A 23,299-nucleotide genomic window follows, 5' to 3' on the forward strand; every position below is an offset into this window, starting at 1 on the left:
TCTATATCCAATTGATACATAAATAATAATTTGTTAAAATGCAATTTTAATCAATAAATTAAATACGATTCATTTTTTTAAAACGATAGTTAATTAATTATTATGAGAACAAAATTACTTAGAGGTTGTTCGGTTGTGGGTTTTTTTAAAAACTAAGAGAGAGAAAAATTAAATGATGGGTGATGATTTTGAGGAGATAATATTATTTTTGGTAAAAAATTTAAAAGGTATTGATATATATAAATAAAATATAAAATAATAATTTAAAATATAAAATATTTTAGTATTTTAGTTAATGATTTGAGTGGTGTGATTGATAAAAAAATGAGTGAAGTGATATTTGATTTTGAATTAATTTTTCTAATAACTTATAACTATCAATGCTTTAGTTTTACCCATTCAACAATAAATGTTTGAGTCCTAAAATACTTCAAAGATACCTATTTGGGTTTCTCTATATAAAATTTAAGTAGTTTACTATAAAATTTTGTTTAATACGAAATGCAGTTAAAACTTTTGATCAAAATTCAATTATATATTTTTATTTTAGATAAAATGGAATATTTATACACAAAATAATATATAATGAAAAAAAAGTTAACAAATAACAACAACAATACCATATATTTAAGTCAAAGTTCAGGATATATAATTTTTAAGAACCATACATTTATGTTTTATTATTGACAAATGATCCAAAAATCAATATTATATTTCTAAAAAAGTTATTATAATTAGAAAAAGAATTTATAAAATTATAAACATGGTGACATTTATATTGAATGAAGTATTAAATAATAATACTTCAAATATGACTAAACCTATATTCTTATATTAAATCTCCTCTTCTAGCCTAGCGGCAAAAAGAGGTGGTTACCAACTCTAAGTTCCTGGATTCGAACTACAATAACTAAATCATAATAATTTTCAAATAAATAAATTATAAGACCGAGACAAAGAAGATATTCGAATAAACTCACAATCTTACAAACCCTAAAATAAATAAACGTTTACCAATTACAGATAAGTGTTTACAAAAGAATAAATTGGAATTTTCCATGTTAATATATATATATATATATATATATATATATATATATATATTCACATTTAACTTAATCTATTAATCTCTATACTAAAATGTCATATATTTCTTTTCTAAAAATATATTTTATTATTATAAATTAATACTTTTTAAATCCTTTAAAAAAATATATCATTTTCTCAAACTAACACCAATCAAAACAATTTAAATAATTCAGATTTGAGGTAATATAAACAGGTAATTAATTATTAGTGATGAGTGCAGTAATATGAGGGAAATTAAGTGTTAATTTATTAAATACATGGATTTTAAGTTAAGATTAAGGAAGATTAATGACAAATGTTTGGACTAATTATGAATTAACATTTGATTGTTACAATAAGTACATGTTTTTGATTATAGTGTTATTATATCTATAATATTCAATAGAAGCACACAATTTCATTTATAATAATGGAAATTCTAAAACAATAAATTAAGTCTAGGTACAGAAGTACTTCCCTTATTTTTGTTACACAGAGATAACTTATTTTGAAAAATAAACTCAAACAAAAAACATGAATTAATCAAATAATAAGAAGCAAATACAACTTAGAAAAGATAAGAAACTCTTGTTTTCATATTTCAGTGAAAAGATTTTCGGTGAAAAGATTTTCGGTGGGAGTAGTGTTTACTTGGAGTTGAATCATGTCGGCAAGTGCAACACTTTCATTTCCCTGTTCAACTATGTTATCGGAATTGTCTCCAATAGACCTGTTAAGAGGAAATTGTTCGTCCAAGAGTCCCATGAAGCTAATTTTAATGAAATCAAATTCATCATCATTAAAAAACCACGATGGGCTCTCGGAATAATTATTATCGTTCAGCCCGAATCCTTCTTCTAGAAACAAAAGACCATTGTCGAGGTTTTGTCTATCATCATTGTTCGGCTCATTTGGCTCGATGGGATGATCGGTTTCATTGAACAATGGTTGGTCAAGATGATTATCATTCAAGGGTACATAATGGCCAACTCCTCCATCCTTGGTGGAGATATCATGTATTGTTTGAAAAGAAGTCCTAACTCTTTTTTTATATTTTTTTATCGTCCCAACTTTCTTGCTTAGGAAAGTGTTCCAACGATTTTTTACTTGATTGTCGGTACGACCTGGTATTCTTCCCGCTATTAAGGACCATCTAAATAAATTAGGTGAGACAAAAAATTATTTATATAATTAAAATTGAAAATATTAATTAAATATATAAACATGGCTAATTAATTATGTAAATCATCTCATAGCTTTTTTTAGATTACAAATAAATAAAAAAGAATAAATCAAATTTAAATATATGTACTAATAATCTGTTTCAATACTTAAATTATGAAGAAAACTAAATTATATAGACATTAACTTACTATTAAAAATTGGTTGAATTAACCTTTACACATAATTAATTATTCATCATGATTTTTTTCTGTCCTGTTGTATTTTCACTCTCCTCTTTTTTTATTTATATTTTAGAAATTTTAGAAAACATTTATAATTTATATTTAAAATATAAATAAATTTTTATTTTTCAATTAAAAATATTTATTATATATTTACAATTTATTTAAATCAATTTAAATTTTAAATACTATTTCATTTAATATTTTAATAAATGATTAACATTTTTTTAATTCAAATAACAACTCATTACAATTTAAATGAAAAAGAATATTAATTATTAATTTAAATTTATTTTATCTCTCTTATTAATTATTTTTTTATTACTCAGTTTATCAATTATATAAATAATTTAAAATTATATATATTATTGTTATTATTATCACATAATTTATATAATTTTAAAATATATTTATAATTAGAAAATTTTAATAATTAATAAAAATATATTATATTAATATACGTGAAATTATATAATTAATATGTATATATATACCTTTCACAATACTTTAATTATACTAACATTGATCCAATTTTTTAATATATATATTTATATAATTTTAAATATATATAATTGTTTAGTTTTTAGATTAATTCATATAATGTGTCAACTAATTTAATTTTTAAAATATTTTATAATATTAAATAATATAATATTTGAAATAAAAAATAATAATAATTAAATTTAAATATTTTTAATAAAAAAAGTTTATTTATATTAAAAAATAAAAATATTATAATCTCATTTTGATTATATATATATATATATATATATATATATATATATATATATATATATATATATATATATATATATATTTGTGTGAGAGTTAACAGTAATAATCATAAATATGTTAAAGAGAGCCAAATTTTTAATAATATATATATTTATATTAAACAAAATTACTAATTTAAATTAATTTTATTCCTAAATAAAAAAATAGACACTAATTAAAGAAATATGAGAATTAACCTATTCCCAAGTAGTTTGTGTAGGCGAATGATGAGGTCATCTTCGTCTTCTTGAAACGTGTCGCGCTTTACATTTGGATTTAGATAATTCAACCACCTCAATCTACAGCTTTTTCCACATCTTTTTAGATCTGTAACAATTTTAGTTAAGATTGTAAATTAAATTACACTGAATTAATATAGTTACCATTCGAATGATGAACGACGTTTATAATCTTATTGGTTGTTCTTTTCTTATCTCTTATCATTTTTTTATTATTTTTCTCTCCCAAATTTTCTCCCTCTCTATTACTCCTTCATTTGAAAACCCACCAACAGATATAATTTTTTTTTTTAGATTTATTTTCATTAGATATTTATGTACATTAGAGAAATATATATAGTGTGGATAAGAATTATTTGAATAACTTAGAGGGATAAAAATATAATAATTATTGATGATTGTAAGGAGGTAATATTTTTTTTTGGGTAAAAAGACTTACAGAATAATAATATAGATAGATAGATAAAATAAAAAATAATAATTTAAAATAAAGAATATTTTAATTAATTAATTGAATAATATTAATAGACGAGAGAAGAGTAAAATAATGTTTGATATTGTTTAAGTTATTAAAATAAGATGAGTGATAGAGGAGGGAATGATCTGTCATCACATAACTAACTGAAAAAATGATAAAAGTTTAGAAGAGAGAAAATTTGTTATTTTTTCTAAGAATTGAGTCATAATTTACTTTAAAATTCTCATTCCCAATTTTTATATCATCATTTCTCCTAATATAATCCAAACCTGACCGGTACTAAAAGGATAACGGTAATCACATGAACAGTTAATTAAATAATTCTTATATATATATATATATATATAAACCCTAGATGGATGAGAAAAACCTGTAGTTCTTGCTATGCGATTCCACTTCCCTTTCCCATTTTTTGTAACGTATTCTTTGAGAAGTTCATCTTCTTCCTCCATCCACAATCCTTTCTTGTATTCGCTCTCGTCCGCCATTGAAGTGCAAAGGAATGCAGATGATGAAAGTAAGTAGATCTATTTATATAGCAGGATCAATCATCAGTGTAGTGTGCATTAAAATAGTGATGAAAAACGTAAAACCAAGGAAAGGCTTTGACAATTAGGTCAAACTATTTGTTCCCATTAAAATAATAATGTCAGTTGCGAAACAAGTTCAAATAAAGTTTGACACTTAATTAAAAAAATAATAAGATATGAACTTGAAAATTACAAACAAATAAAAATTACAGATTGAACTATTTCATTAATGAGATAATCCTCGAATGTTGGAACTCATTATTCTCAAAACAATGCAACGACTCATTTAATTTAACATTATTAATTTATTTGCTCATTTCTTCTCAATTTGAAAGTTAGTTGTCTATTGGATATAATAATAAAAAATAAAAAATAATAATTTATGTGTCCCTTCTTGTGCCACGTGTGCTTGGGAGTAGATGGGCTAATAATAGGAAACCGTCATAGAACATGTGTTTTTAATTTTATTTTATACCTTATTTTTACTATTTTGGCCTTGTTTGATAATCACTAGTGGAAGTATTTAGATTCAATTTAAAATAATTATTATCACTATCAATCACTATTTTCAAATTTTAATTCATATTTATATTTATAGGAACATATGCATAAATGTCCAAACCTTAACATTTGTGTGTGTGTGTGTGAATAATAATAAGAGTAGAGCTTCTTTCATGTAGATTTTTTAATAAAACAAATATATCTTATCATATTTCTTTTTAATCATTTAATGACTTAATTTTTTAATCAATTTTTTTTAATTTACATTAAGAAATTTTAATTTTAATTACAAAAAAAATATATAATAATTTAAACAAATAATTATCCAAATAACCTTTTTTATTATAATTTTTTTTCAAATAATCCAACATAAGACAAGCTCGTAGACAGCTTGTAGTTGTAGTATATATAGTCCACTCTATTAATATGAACTTAATCAAATAATCAAGAATGTTATTATATTTAAGGAAGTTTATCGACAATTTACAAATATGACTTTATTTTTCCACAATTTCAATTAGCGATGGCTTTAGGATTCGGGGGATTTATTGTTGGAATTAAATGAAGTAGATTGCTTCTACTAAGTTAATCAAATTAATAATGCAATAAATAATAAATTAAATAGTTAATTTATTTAGTAAACATACATTTTATTTTATTTTGATAAAAACGACTTAGCGTCATTTTATTAAAATCTAAAAAAAAAATGATATGAATGTTAGACAAATGGACCGAATCCTAAATTTATTTTTAAAAGAAACAACAACATGAATAAAGAATAATCCAAATACTTATCATGGATACAAACAATATAAATCACTACACACATTAGCTCACTGATAAACTAAAGGAATTCGAATGGTGAAAGGTCATTTTAAAATATAAATAAATATAATTAAATAGGTTAATTCCGAGATTTATATAATAACTCTCGGTTATGATATTATTTAATTCCGAGAGTTATATAAAAACTCACGGTTTTGATCCACATGACTTAATTCCGAGAGATTTAGACATATCTCTCGGTTTTGATCAATTTAGATTCCGAGAGATGTGTCTAAATCTCTCGATTTTGACAAATGTACAATTAATTTTCAATAGATAAACCGAGAGATTTGTGTATATCTCTCGGTTTTGATGATTAATACCGAAAGATATACCATTATCTTTCGGTATTACCACTTTATAAATTGTTAAATTAATTGGTTTTCCACCTTCTGATGACCTTGAACCACATTAATTTAACAAATTTAATATTCTTAAAACATTACACAATCCATATGATCAAACTTCACACACATTCATATGATCATCAAACACAAACATACATATACACTTCTTTATATTATCAAACACAAGCATACACATTTATAACATTAAACATAATTTTAATTCTTAAAAAATAACACACATTTTATTAGCTTACTTATGAGTCTAGATTAGAAAGTGAAATGATAATTAAATTAATAAATTATGTAGGGGTAATACCGAGAGTTTTCTAAATAACTTTCGATTTTGATGATTATTACCGAAAGTTAATGGTATAACTTTCGGTATTACCACTTCATAAATTGTTAAATTCATTGGTTTTTCACCTTCTAATAACCTTAAACAACATTAATCTAACACATTTGATATCCTTAAAACATTACACAATCCCAATACATCATTACAATCAAACTTTACACACAATCTTATTATCATCAAACAAAAACATACATATATATATATATATATATACTTCTTATATTATCAAACACAATCATATACATTTATAACATTAAACACAATCTTCATTCTTAAAAAATAACACATTTGATTTGATTAAATAGTTTGCACAAAAAATCAAATAAAATGTGGAATGAATATCGAAAGTTAATTATTTAACTTTCGGTAATTACTTTCAAAAACGAGAGATTTTCAAATATCTCTCGGTCCTGACTTTAACAGAATGATTTTAGGAGGGTCAAAAGCGAATGTTTTCCAATAAACTTTCGCAATTACCCCTTCCCAACATTTAGAATTTTTTCCAATTTTTTTTGAAAGGGTAAAAAATGAAGGTTTTTCAATAAACCTTCGCAATTACTCATTCCCAACACTTAGAATTTTTCCAATTTTTTTAGGAAGGATCAAAATCGAAGGTTTTTCAATAAACCTTCGCAATTACCCATTTTCCAACACTTATAATTTTTTCCAATTTTTTTGGGGAAGGGTCAAAAGCGAAGGTTTTCAAATAAACCTTCGCAATTACCCCTTTATAACACTTAGATTTTTTTCAATTTTTTTTAGGAAAGGTCAAAAGCGAAGGTTTTCAAATAAACCTTCGCAATTACCCTTCAGAACACTTAGAATGTTTTTCCATTTTTTTTAGGAAATGTCAAAAGCAAAGGTTTTTCTATAAACCTTCGCAATTAACCCTTCCCAACACTTAGATTTTTTTCCAATTTTTTTGGGAAGGCTCAAAAGCAAAGGTTTTTCAATAAACCTTCGCAATTACCCCCTTTCCAACACTTAGATTTCTTTTCCAATTTTTTTGGGAAGCTCAAAATATAAGGTTTTCCAATAAACCTTCGTAATTACCCCTTCCCAACACTTAGATTTTTTTCAATTTTTTTTAAGAAATGTCAAAAACGAATGTTTTCCAATAAATCTTCGCAATTACCAATTTCTGAAAAGTAAAAATCGAGGGTTCTTTGAATAACCTTCGCAATTACCATTTTTTTTCCATTTTTTTGACAAGAGTATAATAAAAAATGTTCAATAAATTTCTCAAAATAAAGACAAACCAATACATTTACAAAAACATTCATAAACCACATTCATAAACCAAAAGATAATTACAATTTAGAATTCTAAACCAAAAGATAATTACAATTTAGAATTCTAAACCAAAGTCAAAACACACCAAAACATGTTATCAATCGAACGAAAACGTTTACACTTAATTATTCAAAACTTTAATCTACTTAATTAGTAGTTGGGGGAGGAGGGGTGGTTGATTCTGCCTCATGAAGAATTCAACTTGTTGTTCAAGATTCTCCAATTTTTGCGTCATTTACTCTCTTCGCTTTAATTTCAGTAATCAATTAAGCTCTTTCTGCATCCCTCAATTGAATTTTCTCTAATGTCAACGCTAGGTGTCTCGCATCCTCCTCACATTTAACCTTAGTAGTAGTCATTGGGTCCGCCACGACAGACCCTCGGTCATAACTTGATTGTGTTAGCAAGTTCTAGAATGTCGGGTACAGTTTCTCTAGTGTTTTCCGCATACTCATCCTGAATGCATTTCATTAATAAATTTATGAATCTAGCCACAATTTATATAACATTTCTGAATCTAATAAAAATAAAAATGAGATCCTAAATAATACAACAACCTAAAACATATTTGAATCTAAACAAACACATATTAATTTAACCAAAATATTCTCATTAGAAGCCATTGGAGAATCTAACCATATAACCAAATGAAGAATCTAACCTAACCAAATATTCAATTTGACTAAATCTAACCTAACTAAAATATTCGATTTGACAAAATCTAACCATATAACCAAATGAAAAATCTAACATAAGCAAATAAAACAAAATCTAACCTGGAATCGGCGGCAGCGGTAGTTGAAGGCGAGACGGATCTCTAGAAGAAATGTGATATTGATGTTCATTAAATTTGTCCATCAGATATTCTAATAGATCTATTTACAAATACATTGCCTGATACGACCTTTGAAAAGATATTTTATAAAATTGGCATGCGGAGACTCAAGAGTATAAAGTGATGTAACAAAAGGAGAAGGTTACGTATTGCACTCTTTTCTTTCACCATGATTTTATACCACTAGGTTTTCCTGATAAGATTTTTAATGAGGCGGTATACAAATGGAATCCAAGTGGGGTATTATAAATGTAATAATAAATGGATGATACTATGTATGATTTTTGGTCTTTCATATTCTATCATCAATAAGAACTTTCATTTCATATTTCAAGTCCTATAAATATGACATATATGAAGCGGGGTATTATAAATGTAATAATAAATGGATGATACTATGTATGATTTTTGGTCTTTCATATTCTATCATCAATAAGACCTTTCATTTCATATTTCAAGTCCTATAAATATGACATATATGAAACATTGTAAGATACTAGTATGGATAAGCAATAAGAATTTTTCACTTTAACTCTCTCTGGTTCTTTGTCTGGTTTGTTTATAACAACAACCAAATTAATTAACATGAATAATTTGTTGAAGCTTAATTCTTTCTAAAATAGTTTTTTTTTTTTGCGGAGGATTAATAAGAATTTAGGTACCTACCAAGATGAAAATAAGAATTTGTTCTATTATTTTAAAATAAGACTAACTAAAACAAAAACTGATTAAAACTAATATGACTTATTTAATGTAATCTAACATAATAATAAAAAATTGCAGTTGAAAAAGAATTGCTTTTTAAGAATTGCAGTTAAGCAGTATTGGCCTATTAGGTGCTTAATACTAGGGCTGCAAATGAGTCGATCCGAGCTCAAGCTTGTTGGAGCTCGAGCTCGATTCAATTAAGTATTTATTAGCTCGACTCGAACTCGAACGAGCTTATAAATTTGAGCTCGAGTTCGACTCGAAAACTTGAACAAAAATTGAATTATATATAATAAATTAACTTTTTCATATTTTTCAATATTATATATAATATATTAACATTTTTTATATCTTTCAATATTATATACAATATACTCATTATTGCGTCCTTAATATTTATTTTTATTATATATAATATATAATATATTTTTTTTTATCTTTTTAATATTATATATAACATATTAGTTATTATATTCCTAATATTTATTTTTATTATATATAATATATTAATCTTTATCTATCTCTTTCATTACTATTTATAATATACTTTTATTATATATATATAATATATATTAACCTTTTTTATCATAAATCCCTAATATTGTTTTTGAGACTTTTTTCTATCCTCAATCAATCATATTTTTCAATTGAAAATTAGTATTTTTTTATATTTATTCAACTCTATCTATATAAACATAAATTTCTTCTAATATATGAAGAAATCATAAAGAAAAGAATGAAGAAGACTAACTTATGATATTAACCAAAAAATAGTTGTTTCATTCAGAAATCATAAAGAAAAAAATGAAGAAGACTAACTTATGATATTAACCAATAAAATAGTTGTTTCATTCTTTTCTTTGTCGCTAGATTTACTTCAAACAAAAATAAATCAAAATTATCTAAAAGTAAAAACAATAAATATAAAATAAGTTAAAACAAATTTAATTACCAATAGAATTTTATGAATTAATGAGATGTGAAGATTGAAGAAAGAAAATGAAGAGATGAAAAGTAAAAGAAATTGTGAAAACTGAATAATAAGTATATAAAAGTAAACTAAAAAAGAAGAGATAAGAGTAATTGAAGAAGAAGAATAACTAAAGAAGAAAAAGAATAATAACTAAAGAAGAAGAAAAACTAAAGAAGAATAGATAAGAGTTATTGAAGAAGAAGAATAATAACTAAAAAAGAAGAAGAAAAACTAAAGAAGAAGAGATAAGAGATGAAGAAGAAGAAATGAAGAGTGACAGTAAAATATGATGAATGAACGTTATATTAAAAATTAGAGTTTTACTTTAGAGATTATGAGCCTTCATATTGGGCTTTGAAGAGAGGGAAAGAAAAAAAATATTGTGTGAAATTTTAATATTAAATAAATAAATGAATAAATATTTATATATTATACGGCTCGAAAAAGCTCGACAAGACATCGAGCAAGCTTTATATGAGCTTGAGTTCAACTCGAATAAGAAACGAGTCGGCTCGAGCTCGACTCGAACTCGGTCAAAGTCAAGCTCAAGTCAAACTTTGACCGAGCAGGCGGCTCACGAACGGCTTGACTCATTTGCAGCCCTACTTACTACCCAAATAAAAAAAACAGTATTAAACGTTTACACCGGATAAATAACTAAGAACCCCTATTATTTTAACTTATAATAACCTATTTATAGATCTCTTACTTTTTTTTTTTTTTTTTTTTTTTAGTATTCCCTAAACAAAATCAATCATTTTTTTACCTTTCTATTTTTCACTTTAGATTTTATTGGTCAAATAGGATGAAAATTTCAAAATTTCTTTTACCTTTTAAAAGATAGATTTAAGATCGTAACTTTGTCCACTGCCACGCATTCTCAATCCTCATTAAGATGAAGAGGAGAATAATTTATGTTAAAGACAAGAAGAAGGATTCAAATGTTACAGGAGAGAAAAAATTTGGAACGAGAAAAATTGGAAATTAATAAGGTTAGAAGGGAAAGAAAAAAAAATAAAATTTTATATGCTGTAATACCTGTTACAATTTTATACCTCATTTTAGGGATAAATTATACTCTTACCAACATTGTATATACAATTTATTTTAATCAAATATCAATTTAAATTTATTATAGATATTGTTATCCTATATCTATATTAGTATATCTCCAACCAAAAGGAGGCCAAACATATAAGGGATTAGAATGAGATGATTCTGGACAGACTTATAAGTGAATATAAGTTGATAAATTTGTTTCAATAGGTATAAGTGAATATAAGTTGATATATTTGTTTAAATAATAATTAGTAATTTTCTCAAAAAGTTCTTAGGTGGGAGTTTTCAAGCCTACCTAATTTTTGTAAGCCCCTCAAATTTTAATTACTAATTATGGGGATGAACTTATATTTTTGCTTTGCTCTAATTTAGACAGATTAGGAAACAATTTGTGAGGTCAAATATTGGAATTCATAAAATTTGTGTGTTTTGTGGCCACTGTTTATGTTATAGATACAAAAATATATTATTTATTTAAAAATATATTTTTAATTAAAATATTAGTATATAAATAGTTTAAAATGTAAATAAAAATAAAAAATATAATAATACATATTAGTTCTATTTTAAATTTAAACTCAAGATATTTTTGTATCTATTTTTAATATTACAATATATCATACGAATTCAGAAATTACAATTAATTATTGTGAGTATATAAACAAATTGGAATGAACATGAAAACAAATGATGATAAATATAATCATAAAGAGTGTGATTTATAAATATTGTTATACTAAACATTATGCAAATAATATAAATCTTATTATTTTCTAAGATATGGAGATACGATATTGATATTGGAAGAGTATGTTATTGGTTCAATTATCATTAAAAATGTCTTAAATGGAAACGAAAAATTATTATCATAGGTGTCATTCTAGTTCTTTCTAATTCAAAAAAAAAACAGAACTTATGATATAAAAATAACATAAAATTATAAAAACAATCAATAACCTAGCAAACAAACTTTTAAAATAACCATTATCTATCTATCTATCTATTCACCGTTATCTCTCAAATAATCGCACAAACTAAGGCGGTCTCTTTATATATCAATTATTTCAAGAGAAATGATAAGGAGAGAGAATGGAGAGAGAATGATGTGTCACTATATCTATTACTGGTATTAGAAAAATGATAAAGAGTAAAAAAAAAAGAAATTTTATAATTTTTTCAGCTAATTTAAGCCACATCATTTTCTCTCCATTCCATCTTAAGAATTTTCTGTTGGATCCTTTCTAAATAATGACAAAAGCTTTTAGAAAAATACTGGGATATGGATAGGGCTGGGCGTAGCTCCATCTCTCAATAGAAATTTTTTTTAAAAACGTGTGATGTTCTCTCCCTCTCCCTCTATTAATTAGAATGTGAAGCAAACTACTTTTCCACTCACCCAATTTGATAGTTAGTTTCAATATATTTTTTCTTTTGAATCGAAAATAGTTAAAGCTATGGTTGGTACTTATAAAATAATAATTATCTATTCAGCCCTTTTTTCATCACTCAAATAATCAAACAATACTAATTAATCTCCCTAGCTAACAGATCTCAATATCTTTATAATGCCCCCATAACAATTCTTTCGGTGGCAAAAGCTTTTATATAAAAATATATATATTTATATAAATGGCTAGATAAGGATAGAGTTGGGGATAAGCATAAGTCCCCTACGGACCAAACATAGCTCCATCTTTGATTACAAATATCATCAATTGATCATTCTCGACAAAAATGGTTAAAAATATTGAATTGACCATTCAATAATAAGATGGATTTTATTTTATTTTTATTAGAAACCAACTAATTTTTTACATTTTTCATAGACAAATAATTGGATAAATAAATTTGATGAGGGAGTGAGAGAGAAAATGAGTACGGGCACCGTACTAAAAAATAAATAATTTCTCTCCTTCCTCGTACTTTTTTCTTTTTTTTCACTGTCTCCCAAATCCTCTGTTCAATCCAAAATATAATTAAAGCTACAATTAACGCAAATTAATTACACCCATCAAATCTTATACCTTTATTGTAACATCAAATCCCATGCCATATTCATCTTTTCAATCAGTCCAAACAATTTTTCGCAAGAGTATCAAAAAGTAAATTCATCATCTTCATCATTGATAAACACCGTATATTTGAAAGAGCATGCCCCCGTTAATAATCCAGCTGGATCTTCAAGTATTATTTTTATTGTCTGGTTTATGTTTGCCCAAACATGAATTGAAATAAATATGTTGAATGATCTATCGCTATTAACCAAAACTAAAATAATACATTTGTAATAGTTTTAATTTGTCACTAATAAGCTTATTATATTGTGTACATTAATTGATAAAGAATTAAACAGAATTATAAAATGTGGATAATCAAGTAGAGATGAAGGAGATCTTGAACAATTGATAAAACCTAAAAGTAAATTCTAATCATTTCTCTTGTTTTTTTTTTTTTAATTTTAGTTAATGTTGAATTATTGTGTTTGGATGAGTGTGAATATGATTAGATAAATTTATTTTTTACTTTCATTTAAAAAATGTATTTCTATTTATGTTTGATAATTTCATGTTTAGTTTATATATTAGTTGAGGATATATTGTCAGTATTTCTTTTTCATTTACATAATTTTATGATTATGCATAAACAACCAAATTTTAAAATCTTATGTTCTTATTTTTTTTTTCCTAACTATAAATTTTATCTATTTTTTAAGACAATTTTGAGATGATTTCCATCAACCAAATCTTCTATTTTAAATATATCTAAATTTACTTTCAAAAATTATTTATTAATTTCTAATACTAGACCTAACTTTAACTAAATTTGAGCATTTCTAAAAATATTCTATTATTATCAAATACAATAAACAAATATTATGCCCTAATATGGGTTGAATCTGAATTTAATCTTAATTTTGAGTTTAAATATATAATCTTATTTTTCAAAATAATTTATACTAATTTTTCTTCTCTCCTGCACCTAACTTTATTAAATTAAGCATATATTTTGTTTTCAATATCGGCATTTATGTTCTTTTACAAAATATCCATTGAATTAAGACTGAAGATGCACACATTTTTTCAAACAAATACTATGTAAATATATAATTTGTACTAAACATGTTATATAAAAATTATTTCTAAACATATATTTTTAATAGATAAAATAAAATTTTAAATACAATTTATAAAACTAAAAATAATCAATAAAATTAAAATTAAGACAATAAAAAGTAAAGTCATAGATTATAAAAATTATTTGAAGATATTTAATTATCAAAATATATATAATATTATAAACAATTTTTTTTTATAATTCTGATAATATACTCTTTTATTTTTATTATAAACATGTAATTTTATATCCAATTGATACATAAATAATAATTTATTAAAATGCAATTTTAATCAATAAATTAAATACGATTCATTTTTTTAAAACGATAGTTAATTAATTATTATGAGAACAAAATTACTTAGTTTTACACGTTCAACAATAAATGTTTGGGTCCTAAAATACTTCAAAGATACCTATTTGGGTTTCTCTATATAAAATTTAAGTAGTTTGCTATATAGTTTTGTTTAATACGAAATGCAGTTAAAATTTTTGATCAAAATTCAATTATATATTTTTATTTTAGATAAAATGGAATATTTATACACAAAATAATATATAATAAAAAAAAAATAGTTAACAAATAACAACAACAATACCATGTATTTAAGTCAAAGTTCAGGATATATAATTTTTAAGAACCATACATTTATGTTTTATTATTGACAAATGATCTAAAAATCAATATTATATTTCTAAAAAAGTTATTATAATTAGAAAATGAATTTATAAAATTATAAACATGGTGACATTTATATTGAATGAAGTATTAAATAATAATACTTCAAATATGACTAAACCTATATTCTTATATTAAATAATAAAAACTACAATAACTAAATCATAATATTTTTCAAATAAATAAATTATAAGACCGAAACAAAGAAGATATTGGAATAAACTCAAAATCATACAAACCCTAAAATAAATAAATATATAAACGTTTACCAATTACAGATAAGTGTTTACAAAAGAATAAATTGGAATTTTCCATGTTCATATATATATATATATATATATATATATATATATATATATATATATATATATATATATATATATATATATATATATATATATATATATATATATATATATATATATATATATAACTTAATCTATTAATCTCTATACTAAAATGTCATATATTTCTTTTCTAAAAACATATTTTATTATTACAAATTAATACTTTTTAAATCTTTTAAAACAATATATCATTTTCTCAAACTAACACCAATCAAAACAATTTAAATAATTCAGATTTGAGGTAATATAAACAGGTAATTAATTATTAGTGATGAGTGCAGTAATATGAGGGAAATTAAGTGTTAATTAATTAAATACATGGGTTTTAAGTTAAGATTTAGGAAGATTAATGACAAATGTTTGGACTAATTATGAATTAACATTTGATTGTTACAATAAGTACATGTTTTTGATTGTAGTGTTATAATATCTATAATATTCAATAGAAGCACACAATTTATTTATAATAATGGAAATTCTAAAACAATAAATTAAGTCTAGGTACAGAAGTACTTCACTCATTTTTGTTACACAGAGATAACTTATTTTGAAAAATAAACTCAAACAAAAAACATGAATTAATCAAATAATAAGAAGCAAATACAACTTAGAAAAGATAAGAAACTCTTGTTTTCATATTTCAATGAAAAGATTTTCGGTGGGAGTAGTATTTACTTGGAGCTGAATCATGTCGGCAAGTGCAACACTTTCATTTCCCTGTTCAACTATGTTATCGGAATTGTCCCCAATAGACCTGTTAAGAGGAAACTGTTCGTCCAAGAGTCCCATGAAGCCAGTTTTAATGAAATCAAATTCATCATCATTGAGAAACCACGATGGGCTCTCGGAATAATTATTATCGTTCAGCCCGAATCCTTCTTCTAGAAACAAAAGACCATTGTCGAGGTTTTGTCTATCATCATTGTTCGGCTCATTTGGCTCGATGGGATGATCGGTTTCATTGAACAATGGTTGGTCAAGATGATTATCATTCAAGGGTACATAATGGTCAACTCCTCCATCCTTGGGGGAGATATCATGTATTGTTTGAAAAGAAGTCCTAACTCTTTTTTTATATTTTTTTATCGTCCCAATTTTCTTGCTTAGGAAAGTGTTCCAACGATTTTTTACTTGATTGTCGGTACGACCTGGTATTCTTCCCGCTATTAAGGACCATCTAAATAAATTAGGTGAGACAAAAAATTATTTATATAATTAAAATTGAAAATATTAATTAAATATATAAACATGGCTAATTAATTATGTAAATCATCTCATAGCTTTTTTTAAGATTACAAATAAATAAAAATAAATAAATCAAATTTAAATATATGTATTAATAATTTTTTTCAATACTTAAATTATGAAGAAAACTAAATTATATAGACATTAACTTACTGTTAAAAATTGGTTGAATTAACTTTTACACATAATTAATTATTCATCATGATTTTTTTCTTTTATTTTCACTCTCCTCCTTTTTTATTTATATTTTATAAATTTTAGAAAACATTTATAATTTATATTTAAAATATAAATAAATTTTTATTTTTCAATTAAAAATATTTATTATATATTTACAATTTATTTAAATTAATTTAAATTTTAAATACTATTTCATTTAATATTTTAATAAATTATTAACAATTTTTTAATTCAAATAACAACTCATTACAATTTAAATAAAAAAGAATATTAATTATTAATTTAAATTTATTTTATCTCTCTTATTAATTATTTTTTTATTACTCAGTTTTTCAATTATATAAATAATTTAAAATTATATATATTATTATTGTTATTATCACATAATTTATATAATTTTAAAATATATTTATAATTAGGAAATTTTAATAATTAATAAAAAATATATTATATTAATATATGTGAAATTATATAATATATATATATATATATATATATATATATATATATATATATATATATATATATATATATATATATATATATATATATATATATATATATATATATATACCTTTCACAATACTTTAATTATACTAACATTGATCCTATAAATATATATAATTGTTTAGTTTTTAGATTAATTCATATAATGTGTCAATAATTTACTTTTTAAAATATTTTATAATATTAAATAATATAATATTTGAAATAAAAAATAATAATAATTAAATTTAAATATTTTTATTAAAAAAACTTTATTTATATTAAAAAATAAAAATATTATAATCTCATTTTGATTATATATATATATATATATATATATATATATATATATATATATATATATATATATATATATATATATATATATATATATATATATATATATATATATATATATATATATGTTTGTGTGTGAGAGTTAACAGTAATAATCATAAATATGTTAAAGAGTTAGCCAAATTTTTAATAATATATATATTTATATTAAACAAAATTACTAATTTAAATAAATTTTATTCCTAAATAAAAAAATAGACACTAATTAAAGAAATAAAGAAATATGAGAATTAACCTATTCCCAAGTAGTTTGTGTAGGCGAATGATGAGGTCATCTTCGTCTTCTTGAAACGTGTCGCGCTTTACATTTGGATTTAGATAATTCAACCACCTCAATCTACAGCTTTTTCCACATCTTTTTAGATCTGTAACAATTTTAGTTAAGATTGTAAATTAAATTACACTGAATTAATATAGTTACCCTTCTAAATGATGAATGACGTCTACATACAGTCTTATTGGTTGTTCTTTTATTATTTTTCAGTAGTGATGACACATTATTCTCTTAATTTTCTCTCCCAAATTTTCTTCCTCTCCATCTGAAAACCCACCAACAGATATAAATTCTTTTTTAGATTTATTTTCATTGGATATTTATGTATATTAGAGAAATATATATAATGTGGATAAGGGTTATTTGAATAAATTAGAGGGATAAAAATATAATAATTATTGATGATTTTAAGGAGGTAATAATTTTTATTTTGGTAAAAAAATTTAGAGGATATTAATATAGATAGATAAAATAAAAAATAATAATTTAAAATAAAGAATATTTTAATTAATTAATTGAATAATATTAATAGATGAGATAAGAGTGAAATAATGTTTGATATTGTTTAAATTATTAAAAAAAGATGAGTGAAAAAGGAGGAATGATCTGTCAATACATAACTAGCTGGATAAATGATAATAACTAGCTGAAAAATGATAAAAATTGAAAAGGAAAAAAAAATTCTACAAATGGAGTCATAATTTACTTTAAAATTCTTATTTCCAAATTTTCTATTCATCATTTCTCTTCATATAATCCAAACCTAACAAGTACTAAAAGGATATATAACGGTAATCACATGAACAGTTAATTAAATAATTCTTATATATATATATATGTAAACCCTAATATTATGATGGATGAGAAAAACCTGTAGTTCTTGCAATGCGATTCCACTTCCCTTTCCCATTTTTTGTAACGTATTCTTTGAGAAGTTCATCTTCTTCCTCCATCCACAATCCTTTCTTGTATTCGCTCTCGTCCGCCATTGAAGTGCAAAGGAATGCAGATGATGAAAGTAAGTAGATCTATTTATATAGCAGGATCAATCCTCAATGTAGTGTGCATTAAAATAGTGATGAAAAACGTAAAACCGAGGAAAGGCTTTGACAATTAGGTCAAACTATTTGTTCCCATTAAAATAATAATGTCAGTTGCCAAACAAGTTCAAATAAAGTTTGAAACACTTAATTAAAAAAATAACAAGATATGAACTTGAAAATTACAAACAAATAAAAATTACAGATTAAACTATTTCATTAATGAGATAATCCTCGAATGTTGGAACTAATTATTCTCAAAACAATGCAACGACTCATTTAATTTAACATTATTAATTTATTTGCTCATTTCTTCTCAATTTGAAAGTTAGTTGTCTATTGGATATAATAATAAAAAATAAAGAATAAAAATTTATGTGTCCCTTCTTGTGCCACGTGTGCTTGGGAGTAGATGGGCTAATAATAGGAAACCGTCATAGAACATGTGTTTTTAATTTTATTTTATACCTTATTTTTACTATTTTATCCTTGTTTGATAATCACTAGTGGAAGTATTTAGATTCAATTTAAAATAATTATTATCATTATCGATCACTATTTTCAAATTTTAATTCATATTTATATTTATAGGAACATATGCATAAATGTCCAAACCTTAACATTTGTGTGTGTGAATAATAATAAGAGTACGTAGAGCTTCTTTCATGTAGATTTTTTTTAATAAAACAAATATATCTTATCATATTTCTTTTTAATCATTTAATGACTTAATTTTTTAATCAATTTTTTTTTTTAATTTACATTAACAAATTTAAATTTTAATTACAAAAAAATATATAATAATTTAACCAAATAATTATCCAAATAACCTTTTTTGTTACAATTTTTTTTCAAATAATCCAACATAAGACAAGATTGTAGACTTGTAGTTGTAGTATATATAGTCCACTCTATGAATATGAACTTAATCAAATAATCAAGAATGTCATTATATTTAAGGAAGTTTATCGACAATTTACAAATATGACTTTGTTTTCCCACAATTTTAGTTAGTGATGGCTTTAGGCTTGGGGGATTTATTGTTGGAAGAGTAAATTGCTTCTACTAAGTTAATCAAATTAATAATGGAATAAATAATAAATTAAATAGTTAATTAATTTAGCAAACATATATTTTATTTTATTTTAATAAAAACGACTTAGCGTTATTTTATTATAAACTCAAAAGAAAAAAACGACATAAATAGTTTGTATCAAGCTAGATAAACTATTTTTAAAAGAAACAACAACATGAATAAAGGATAATTCAAATACTTATCATGAATACAAACAATATAAATTACTAAACATACATTAGCTCACTGATAAACTAAAGGAATTGAAATGGTGAAAGGTCATTTTAAAATATAAATAAATATATATACTAAATAATGCATTTGAATAAATTAATTATATAATTGCTAAATAAAATTTCTCATTCTAAAAAAAAACTCTTCAACAAGATTTTTTTTCCTTGTCTCTTCCGATGACTTTATTAGCATATGGGGTACCTAATTTTTATTTTCTCCATATGAATTTTGACTTTGTGTTTTTTTATATTTTATTCGACATATTATTTAGTTGGATCAGATTTTTATCTCGAATTTTTTTATTTCAAATAATATTGTTAGCAGTTGATGGTCATTTGTTCCTCGTATCCTCCAACTTTCTTGTTAATCATTATTTGAATCAGGTCTGTTATCGGATCTGGAGTTGTTTTTATTTTTATTTAATAATTTAGTTCCACCTAAATTTTATAATTGTTTTCAATTTGAATTTTTTTATAATAGAAAATTATAAATTATTTTCTAAAATAATAATATAAATAATGAGACAAATTAAAATATTATTGAGATTTTAGTTTAAAATATGAGGCACAAAATTTTAATAGAAAATGTTTTAGACTAAATATTATTATTATTATTATTATTATTATTATTATTATTGTTGAAAGTTAGATACCACTTGATACTCTACTATGAAACACTTTAGTAGATTACACCATCTAATAATTTTCTATTAAAATTTAGTATTTTTTTTTATTAAATTAAATATAATTAAAATTAAATTTTAGATACATAAAATTTAAATCAATTATTACTTTAATTTTTATTATTTTTAACATAATTATTATTTGTTATATATAAATATAGTTTCTCTAAAACAAAATATATTTTAGTTTAATTTTTAAATACATACAAAATATTATTTAGAGTTTTATAATTACAATATAAGTAACAATTCAAAATAATTATATTTCAACTAGTAACACAAAGAATTAGTTTAAGTGATAAGAGTGTTTTCTAAGAAATCAAATATCACAAGTTCAATTTTCACTTAAAATATCTTAAGTTAAAATGAAAATCTGGTATAGAATCATACTAGTTTTCAATATTAAAAAAAAATATTTTAACAAATAATCTGTCAATTATATTATCAGTAAAATATAAAAAATTTACCTTAAATTTAATTCTTATTAATAATGTTTTAGTTGAAGAATTTGTTTTATAAATTACCATAATTAAAATTTTAATACATGGATAAATACTAAAGTATAAGAGTATTTCAAAATTCACCTTATCTTGACTATTTTTACAATCTCTTAAACAGTTCTTTAAAAATGGATAAATATAAAGAATTTATATATATATATATATATATTAAAGTATTAAACATATAAAATTCAAAATAAATCAATGGAAATATGTAACGGTATAATGGAAATATCAATATATTTTTCTAATCTTACTTTACCATTGTCATAATATCGAAATAGATTCTTTACTATCATAATGTATACTTTTGTAAATCATAGTATATAAAAAATATTTTATTTTAGAAATATATATATTTACAAAATGTCATTTGATTTGATTGATTCAAAAAGAAGTTATTTAATAGTAAGTTCTCACTCCAATCCCTTGATTAAAAAAAAATCAAAAAACTATTAAAAAACAAGCAACAAAAATTCTAGTCAAATTTAACCAGTTATCGTATCTTCTCAAGAAATTGAGAAATATTGGAACGATAATAATTACTTTTAAAAAAAGTGATAAGCCTTTTTTTAATTAGTTAATCCAGAAATAAAATAAAAGAAGGTAACAAATTTGAGAAAATATTTTTCAAACCAAAGATAGATGGTGAAATTTTTATAAGAATCAAATAAAATATTTGTTGAGAGGTAACAAAATTGATCAAATTTTCATATGGGTTAAATGAATCCATTCTAATTTTTTTTTAAACTTAGAGGTACAAAAAGGTATACGAGCATTCAGTACTTTTAAAGGTATCTATCAAAAAGGTTTCTAGACTTTATTTTGACAGGATAATTGACACAGATGACTCAATTATTCTTAGTCCGGAATTTGCAATTAAATCTCCATTCTCAATGAATTGGGATGATAAATAGAAGTCACTACATAAAAAAGACATTCTTCAATTTGCGCCTTTCTAAAATTTTACGTTTGATATGAATGAGAGACAATTAAAATAAATAGATTTTCAACTTTAAAGTTTAATAATTAGTAAGAAGCAAAAGTGAACTATTTAGGTATTTTGTTGGAGTTGGCGTGATTCTTAAAATATTATTGTAACATACCAAATCATATTTTAGCTAGCTTTATTTATATAAAAAAAACAAATTATAACAAAAGACCATCAAAACAAAATTTAAGCTTTTAAGGATAATCTTTGCACATATTGTTAGAAGAAAAAAAAAATGCACGACCATCAATTTGTTACATAAATTATGATGTTTTGCAATAGGATTCTTTTCAACTGAAATATCATTTAAATAAGTATTTATCAACTAATTTAGTAACACTGAAAACAATTGTAATATAATCAGCAATGTTACATAAATCAGATGCTATTATAAAGTTGCAGATTTTGTAACCTATGTTATCACTCTTTTTACAATTATATTTGTAACTAGAATTTAACCATTTTTATTTTAACATATATTATTTAAACTAGTATTCAAAACATTATTTACATGATAGATTTTATTAATGTTATTTTGTATTTTATAACTTATTTTGTAATAATTATTATAATACTATTTAATAATGACTTATTTATATTTTTCAATAAAAATATATATTAACATTTTAGTTGGTAAAAATATTTCTTAAAATGTAATTAGTCAAATATTCTACAACTATGTTTGCAATCATTTCATTTATCTT

At 22.9% G+C, this 23,299-nt stretch overlaps 2 protein-coding genes across 2 annotated transcripts; both read right to left on the reverse strand.

Annotated features, from left to right (window-relative positions):
• Window positions 1-1,662: 1,662 nt before the first annotated feature.
• Window positions 1,663-4,453, reverse strand: LOC124925543 (MYB-like transcription factor EOBI). The gene is made up of 3 exons (XM_047465581.1): window positions 4,336-4,453; window positions 3,446-3,575; window positions 1,663-2,221 (listed from the first exon to the last, which is right to left on the reverse strand). The coding sequence occupies exons 1-3, from the start codon at window positions 4,451-4,453 to the stop codon at window positions 1,663-1,665; spliced, it is 807 nt and encodes a 268-aa protein (XP_047321537.1).
• An 11,516-nt stretch (window positions 4,454-15,969) lies between these two features.
• Window positions 15,970-19,100, reverse strand: LOC124920929 (trichome differentiation protein GL1-like). Its single transcript, XM_047461518.1, has 3 exons — window positions 18,945-19,100; window positions 18,035-18,164; window positions 15,970-16,708 (listed from the first exon to the last, which is right to left on the reverse strand). Exons 1-3 carry the CDS (start codon window positions 19,060-19,062, stop codon window positions 16,165-16,167), a joined length of 792 nt encoding a protein of 263 aa, XP_047317474.1. The 5' UTR covers window positions 19,063-19,100; the 3' UTR covers window positions 15,970-16,164.
• Between the last annotated feature and the right edge of the window lie 4,199 nt (window positions 19,101-23,299).

The sequence above is a fragment of the Impatiens glandulifera genome, chromosome 1, assembly GCF_907164915.1.
Source record: "Impatiens glandulifera chromosome 1, dImpGla2.1, whole genome shotgun sequence".
Lineage (NCBI taxonomy): Eukaryota > Viridiplantae > Streptophyta > Magnoliopsida > Ericales > Balsaminaceae > Impatiens > Impatiens glandulifera.